An 8062-nucleotide genomic window follows, 5' to 3' on the forward strand; every position below is an offset into this window, starting at 1 on the left:
GCCAGCCTCCCCTCGTCCTGTTCCCCCAGCTCACTCACCGGCCCGGGCGAACTCCACCAGCATTTTGGGCAGCGTGGCGGAGAACAGGACCGTCTGTTGGCCCCCAGGAAGACGGCTGATGATTTCCTGCAGCTGCTCTGCAAACCCCATTTCGAAGAGCCTGTGAGGGCAGAGGGCGGGAGGGGTGAGGAGACCGGCTTCCATTGCAGTGGCTTCCACAGCCCCTACCGCACTTCCTCCCACGTGGGCTGGTGTTTGCTTCGCGTTTCTTTAACAGCTCACTTTTCCTCTATTTCACAAATTCATCCTAAAGCAGTAACGACCTGAAATCTTGGGCTGGTTTTGTCGTTTGCTACACATTCATGTTGCAATGAATAGACTGCAGCCCTCGCTGTGTGTCGGGCCCTGTTCTGAGAACTTTACAAATATCAGCTCCCGAGGCCTCGCAGCGTGCTGTGAGGCGCGTGTTATTTTACGCCCACTCCGTAGTGGAGGCCACCAAGGCCCCAGACCCTCAGCGATTTGCCCTAGTTCACAGAGCTAGGATTTGTTCCCGCCTGTGCTCTCAACTTTGTGTTCCTTTCCTATCTTTGAAATGACGTGTTTGTTGTTTTTATGATTCTTTCCGATATTCTCGAAAGCAATATAAAAAGAAACTGTTGGTCCAGGCAGCCCGTCAGCTCTGGTGATAGCTGTGCTGTGTGGCCAGCCACATCGGGGGAAATGCAGCTTTGATCCCGGCCAGAAAGCTCTCTCCTGGCAGAGCCTCGTCTCTCTGCTTTCGCGGCCTCGGGGCCAACCGGGACACACACACAGACAGGGTGTGCTGCAGCCTCACCACTCCCTCTCAGCCAGCCTCGCCTCTCTGCTTTCACGGCCTCGGGGCCAACCGGGACACACACACACAGACAGGGTGTGCTGCAGCCTCACCTGTCGGCCTCATCGAATACCACGTACTCCACACTCTGCAGCTTCAGGTTCATCTCCACAGCCACGTGCATCAAGCGTCCAGGGGTAGCAATGATTCTGCAAGGGGTGTGCAGGGCAGGTCACCCAGGGCCGGGGACACCAGCAGAGCCCTCCTCTCATCCCCAGCCATCGGCTATCTGGGAAGGGACCCCAGAGTATTGTCCCCAATCCATACTCACATATCAGGATTTTCATGCAAGGCCGAAAACTGGTCTTCCATTCTAGGGAGGAGGGGAGGTGTCAGTTCCATAATACAGGTCTTTGTCTAGTCCCTCTCCTTTTCGATACCAAATGCCAGGTGAGTCCCACTTTCTGGCCCCAGGCTTGCAACTAGGGAAGGGCTATTGCTGAAATTCTAGGCAACGGCATTGTCTGGACAAAAAAGTCAAGTTCGAACATACAAAAGGACCGATACAACAGAGAATTTCCCAAACGGATGGGCTCAGCCCAGAATCCACCTCACTCCCTCTCATCAGACTTTACTAAAGCTGCCTTCGGCCCACAATGCCACCTACCAACTAACCCTGGAACTGCCAGCTGCACCTAGAATCCAGGTTTCCTGGATCTCTGTCCTTGTTCTTAAACCTTTTGTGTACGTACGTCCCCAACTTTAGTCATCCTCTAAAACGCCCTTGGAACACCTGTCGGAGCCAAAATTCTGGGCCAGGCACAGCCCAAGGAGGAACTGCCCACATGCACGCTCTAGAGGTAATAAATGATAATGTGGGCAGAAGAACACTGGACAGCAAAACACTCAGAATCGAGAGCGGCTGGTGACAGTGACACTGAGAATAAGGAACTGTGGGATGGGGAGGGTGGCAGGGCAGGAGACTGGGTTCTAATCTTCGCTGTACTACCAAACCACCGCATGGCTCTGGGCCCATCGCCTCCTCAGTTTGCTCACCTGTGAAACAGGTGGGGTGCCGGCCACCTCGGAAGGATGGCACCAGCACATCGCGAAAAAGACATTTTGCAAATCTGAACTATTACAAATGTGCTTCGATTTCTGTGCATTCCACAAACAGCCCACAATCAGGCACATTAAAACATATACAACTAAGCTGCCCGTTCAGGTGACCTGTGTGCCACCAGCTGTCTTGCAGGAGCATCAGAATGTCTGAGTGCAGCGCTTGTGTGGAAGTTTCTTTTGGTATTTTACTGCGTGTTTTCCCCCGGTTAGTTTTTTCTGGAATGTGTGGAGCGGTTGCTGTTGTTAATAAGCCACGCGGGCTCGTCAATCTGACACCCTGGCGGCACATGCTCGCTTGGCCATGACTGTGGCCCGGGGCGAGGGGGCTCTTACTTGTCCCCGCCCAGGATCAAGGCGGTCTTGAGGCCGGTGAACTTGCCCAGCTGTGGAAAGAGAGAGAGATGGAGACTGGGTGAGGGCGAGAGGACTCGGCCCGCTCAGGCCTCCCGCCCGAGCCCGTCCCAGCCCAGCTGTCCCCGTCCCTGGCCGACACACCTCCTTGGTGAACTTCATGGTCTGCAGGGCCAGCTCTCGGGTGGGTGAGAGGATGAGGGCGCGGGCCCCGGTCTGGGCGCTGCGGGCCTTGAGCCGCTCAAACATGGGGATGAGGAAGCAGGCCGTCTTGCCACTGCCTGTCCGCGCCATGGCCACCACGTCCTTGCCATCCAGGATCACTGGGATGGTCTGGGGAGAAATGAGGGAGAGAGGGGTGAGCTCGTCTCCTGCGCCGAAGCATCACATGACCCAGTGGCGAGTGGGCAAACCCGGGGATCTCAGTGAACGGGAAGGGGCCTGTCACCCAGCCCTGATCTCATCCTTGCCAAAGCTCTTTGCACACCTCTGGGGACGGGGGCAGCTTACCACCCCCCACTGTTTGGAATTTCTTCCTGCAGGTCAAGCCAGACTCTACCTCCCCGTCTAGTCCTCCTCCCTGGGACCCCAGAGAAACGTCTCCCTCTCGGCTAAATGTCTGAGGACAGCAATCGCTGGCTGTGGGTGATAACAGGGCATGTGTGAGCTGCCTGCCAGGAGGTCAGTGAGCGGCCTCAAATGGCAAAGTGGCCCAGGGTCCAGTCTCCACCATGCTGGGCCCAGCTTTCCCTGCCTGTGCAGCAGCCAAGCTTGTGGGGCTTCAGAGTAAGAGGGGCGACAGATGTGACAGCTGGCACGAGGGGCGGCTGTCTAGAGGCCAGACAGAAGGGCCAAGTCACTTGTCCCCCACCTCCCAACCCCATCGGCCCTCTCACCACGTACCTTCCTCTGGATGGGGGTGGGCACTTTATAGCCTTTCTTCATGACGCCTCTGAACACCGGGTAACTCAGGCCTGAGAAAGAGATGGGAATGGCCAGGGGGCCGGGGGAGCCCCACCGCACCACACTCCGGAAAACTACTGGGGACAGGCGACTCTCATGTCGCCAAGCAAACAGCGAGGAAACAAGAAATGCAATAGAGCAAAATGGATAAGAATCGAGACTGAAGAGGCGAAGCTACCGATTGTGGGGTACGAACCTTACGTGGGCTGATGTGAACACTTTTAATGCCTGGGGGTGGGGATGCTGGTGGGGCCTTGGACGATATTGAGAACCGTGTGTGTGTTTCAAGCGTGTCTCGGAAGTAAGCAGGAAGTAGTTTGGGATACAAGGAGTGGATGTCTGGGACTCACTTCAGAATCCTCAGGGGTGATGGGGAGAAGCGGGTAGGGTGTGGCTAAAACAAGACCAACTTTAAAACCGTTGAAGCTGGGGATGGGGATGTGGAGACATGCTGTATTGTATTTTTTATATGTTTGTAATGAATAATTAAGAGAAAAGGGTGTTACATGACAAGGACACGTGATGGGTGTGAGCATGGGTGCAGACAAATGAGGTATAAGGTACTATAAGAGGAAGGAGTGGCCTTTGGAAACTGGATGTGACTGGGCTTGTGGAGATGGGAGGACTGGAGACCGGAAAGTACCATGGTTTTAGCTGCTTTTTGGCCAATTATCTTTGTGATTAAAAAAAGCAAAAATTAGCCACATGTAGATGTTTTGCTTTTTTCTTTGATTTTTGATGACTTTTAGCACACTTTTTATATAGTAATTGGCTGTCTAGATTCCTTTAGTGAGCTAATTATGCATGTTCTGCACCCAACTCTATTGGATGATTTGTGAAAGCTCTGTGCATATTAAGGCTATTTACCCTTTGTCTGTCCCACAGGTTACAAATATATTCCCGATACAGCATTTGCTTTAACTTAGGTTAGTGTTTTGTGGCATGCGTGGGGCTTATTGAAAAAAAGTCAAATTAAACAGTGGTTGGGTCACCCTGAGAAAGGCCTTTTTTCCCCTAAGATTAAAAAAATGTTCATCTTGATATTTAAATCTTTGCTCCAGATGCTGAATTGTAAACAGCAAGAAAGAGAATTCGGCTTTATTTCCATCTAGCCGGGTGTCCCAATCCCCCGCCAACTACTCTCTCTGTAACCCCCTGCCCTGAAATGCCATCGTCACAGAGCGAATCCCCGCTGTCTTTTCCTGTTCCTGCACCAGCATCGCCCTCGGTCCCGCTCGAACTGCTCTCTCGTTGTGTCAGGCCCGCTGTCCCCACATGGAGGCCCTGACTGGCTCGGAGGCTGTGCCTCCTGCCTCTGTCTACCCAACACCTACCACGGCACTGGGCCCAGAGCAGAGCACAGAGGGCATGGCGACCTCCGCTGCTGCTCCCCCACAGTCCCCAGATGCCTGGCTCACCCACCCATGGACTGGAAGCCTCCCGACTTTTTCTTCTTCTTGTTCTGGGCTCGCACCATCTCCCGCGTGTCTGGCTCCACGTCCGAGGTGCATTCTGAGGTGGGGAAGGTGGGTAGGGGTCTGCTGGGTCCCATCTGGGAGGGAGGAACAGAGAAGCAGCATCACTCCAGGCACCATGAGACCACTGTGCGCAGGGAGGGTGGCTGTCCTGTTTCCGGCCTGCCCTGGATTCGAGCCCATGACTCTCCTGCCAGATCACATGTCTTCTCTCCTCTGACTGGGCCACGACAGGGCAGAGGGGAGGAGAGTAGGCTCTGCAGACAGACTGCCCGTGTTTCAGTCCTAACTCTGTCACTTACCAGCTCTGAGACCTCACACAGGGACTTACTCTCCCTGAGTCTGTGTTTCCACATCTGGGAAAAGGATGACAACAGCATACGTCTCACAGGTGTTGCGAAGACAAAAAGCGTAAGTGTGAAGCTTAGCCTGGGGCCCAGCGCATAGCTGGTGATATCCTCATCCTCATCCTCCTGGCCTGTCATCCAAAGCTCTCGAAATTAAAAACTCTAGATGGCCCATCAAAACATATACTATGTGTGAGGTACTAGACTTTTCCAAGATGCCCTGTCCCCCTCTCCCCAGTCCCCTTTCTGATCCCTCACCCCTCCCCATCTCTGGTCTCTCTTGTGCCTGCCTCCTCCGCTCTGCCCATCAGAACCCACTTGTCCTAGCATGGCTAAGCCCAACCCAGACGCCTCCTCTGGGGAGCCTTCTCAGACTACAGGGTTGTCCCCTTCCTCTCAGAAATAACATGTATGGAGCACTAATTCGTGATAACGGCTAGAATTTACACAGCACTTATTCTAAGCCAGGCGCTGCTCTGGATTAACCCATCTAATCTTCACAATCACCGGGGAAGTAAGCACCACTATCTTGTCCATTTTACAGGGAAGGAAACTGAGGCACAGAGAGATCAACTGACCTGCCCAAGGTGACAGAGACAGCGAGAGGGGGATCAGAGTCTACGTTCTTTCCATTGTGACGCTCTAAGGCCCACTACACTAGGGGTCTCCAACCCCTAGGCTGTGACTGGTACCCTACTTTACAGGAAAAGTTTGCCAACCTCTCCTCTAGACACATGACATCAAAGTGCCTGGAACACATCTGGGCCCTAGCAACACTTACTGAACGAGCAGAATGTATGGACGGTATCATTTAACCCTTTCTACGTATAATTATCTGCCTTCTACACAAATGGCAACTTCTGCCTTCTACAGATGTGGCTCAGAGAGGTTAAACAACTTCTCCCATGTCCCACAGCCAGTAGAGAGTTGAGCCAGATTTGAACACAGGGCTTTTCGGACAAAGCCCTGGGTCTGAACCGCACACGTGACTCTTCTTTGGCACGTTAGTTGTCTGCCCTCCTCCTGTGCTGTCCATCACCGTTAGGAGTTTCTTCTCATTTACAGAGCACCTACTGTGTGCCAGGCACTAGCTCAGCCAGGGAAACAGTGGGATGAGGTCTGGTCCCAGCCTCGGAAGGGTGCAGACCCCTCTCTTCATATAAACACCCATTTCTTCATCTACTTACCCAGAGCTCCTCTGAGCCAGGCACCAGCTGGGCACAGGGCGGTGCAGAATAAGGGGCTACAGCAATTCTGCCTCCTTGGTGTTCACACACCTGCCCTCCCTCCCCATTTGCATGCAGTTGGCACTCAGTAGTGGAAATTGCACAGGCCCTGGAACCAGACCGTCCCGGGTTTGAATCCCAGCTCTCCCACTCACAAGCTGTGTGGTCTTGGTCAAGTTCCTTTACCCCTCTAGGCCTCAGTTTCCTTCTCTGGAAAAACGAGGTGAAAATACTTAGCTCACAGGGTTGGTGTGTGAGGATTAAATGAAAAGGCTCGTGGAGTTCTTAGCACAGAGCCTGGCACAGAGTAAGCGGTCGACAAATCCAAGTTTAATTTGTTACTATTAGTTTCGCAGAGGTTGGGGGCGTCACTGTCCTAAGCTAAGGGATCCGGTTTCCCCTTAATTCACTCTCTCAGGAATACCCTAAACTCTCAAAGTCAGATCTTCAGCACCAGCACTTTTCATTGGACGAACAGGAATCAGGACCCGCCCCGTGGGTAGAGGTAGCCAATGAGGTGCGCGCGACCAAACGCCGGCCAGGAAGGCCCGAAGGCCCCAGCCTCTGGAACGTGGTGGCTCCAGCCTTCGGGACCCGGGGCATGACAGGCCTGGGGACACGTGCTCCGGCCGGCCGACCTGCCCTGACCCCCCAGACAGCTGACCTCTTCCCACCCTCGGCCGTGTGCACTCCACAACTGAGGAAACTGAGGCCGCGGGACCCCGCACGGAGCCCGGGCTCGGGCTCCAACGTGCGTCCCAACCCCGCGCTCCTACCTTCTGGGCCCGGGTGTCATCTTCCGCCTGGATCTCGAACTCGCCGTCCTCCGAGTCGCTGCTGCGGGCCTGGGAGGCCGCGCCCCGGCGCTTGCGGAGCCCCTTCTTCTTCCTCCACTGGGCCATGGCAGTTCTGGACCGCGGTCCGGCCGCCGGGCGAGTTCCGGCCGCCATGCGGGCCCCGGCGCCGGGAAACGGGAAGGGGCGGAGTCTGCGGGGACGTACCACCCGCGCCCCGGCCGCGCTCCCTGCGCTTCTGCAGCCCCGGGAGGCTTGGAGCGCGCGCACACGCACCCGAGTCCCCAGGCTGGCGCGAGAGGCCCCTCGCAACGGCTTTGGGGAGCTCCAGGGGGCGTCCGGTACGGCGTCCCCCCCACCCTAGGGGGCGAATGGTTCCGGCCACGTCACCCTGCCTCTGGCTGGTAGCCGGTTGCTGTTTGATGCGCGCGCGGAGCACACGTCGCTAGGGCCTGGCTGTCCCCGGTGAGTCAGTCCGCGCGCTGCCGGGGGCGGGGCAGGGCCTGAGCGGCCTGGGGTCCTGGGCCCCGGGATTCTGGATTCCAGATGCACTAGGATCGTGGATGCACAGGCATCCCTGCAGAGTAGTCCAGACCTGGTGGGGAGGGGGCACTGAGGGTACAGCCTACGTCCCGGAGCCAAGATGCTCAGGTAGGAAATAAGAATGCAGGGACCTGGGACATCAACCCGGACATGGACTTGGGGATCGGGGCATGTGGGACAGATTTGGGGGGTCGTGACCCCCCTATAATAGAATGGTCAAGTGCACAAGCTCCAGACTCCTATCAGGTTCAAATTCTGCGTTTTCTGTTTTAGCTTCATAGGTATGACTTACACCTGCGACTTCACCTTTTGAAGCCTCAAGTTTGTCATCTGTAGAATAGACATAAAGCTACTTCACAGGACTGTTGAGAGGATTAACTGAGACAATGCTTCTAAAGCTCTTCGCACAAGGTAGGCATGAGAT

The 8062-nt window shown here is 55.2% G+C and overlaps 2 protein-coding genes across 4 annotated transcripts in view; one reads left to right on the forward strand and one right to left on the reverse strand.

Annotated features, from left to right (window-relative positions):
* DDX54 (DEAD-box helicase 54) overlaps positions 1 to 7274 on the reverse strand; it is a 19583-nt gene extending 12309 nt beyond the window's left edge. For both annotated transcript variants that reach the window (XM_015586844.2, XM_006908574.3), the window contains exons 1-8: positions 7078 to 7274; positions 4676 to 4805; positions 3194 to 3264; positions 2435 to 2623; positions 2273 to 2322; positions 1149 to 1190; positions 931 to 1026; positions 39 to 160 (exon numbers count right to left, since the gene is read on the reverse strand). In XM_015586844.2, coding sequence (XP_015442330.1) covers positions 39 to 160; positions 931 to 1026; positions 1149 to 1190; positions 2273 to 2322; positions 2435 to 2623; positions 3194 to 3264; positions 4676 to 4805; positions 7078 to 7251 — 874 coding nt within the window. In that variant the 5' untranslated portion in view covers positions 7252 to 7274. The remainder of the gene's footprint in view (positions 1 to 38; positions 161 to 930; positions 1027 to 1148; positions 1191 to 2272; positions 2323 to 2434; positions 2624 to 3193; positions 3265 to 4675; positions 4806 to 7077) is intronic.
* A 142-nt stretch (positions 7275 to 7416) lies between these two features.
* The window catches only part of RITA1 (RBPJ interacting and tubulin associated 1), a 4917-nt gene continuing 4271 nt past the window's right edge, over positions 7417 to 8062 (forward strand). The window contains exons 1-2 of one of the 2 annotated variants that reach the window (XM_006908576.3): positions 7417 to 7560; positions 7912 to 8049. The gene's annotated coding sequence lies outside the window, so the exon portion shown is untranslated. Of the gene's footprint in view, positions 7561 to 7586; positions 7747 to 7911; positions 8050 to 8062 lie in introns of those variants that run through there. The other variant, XM_015586845.2, reaches the window with a different exon arrangement.

Source organism: Pteropus alecto, unplaced genomic scaffold, assembly GCF_000325575.1.
Source record: "Pteropus alecto unplaced genomic scaffold, ASM32557v1 scaffold113, whole genome shotgun sequence".
In the NCBI taxonomy this organism is placed as follows: Eukaryota; Metazoa; Chordata; class Mammalia; order Chiroptera; family Pteropodidae; genus Pteropus; species Pteropus alecto.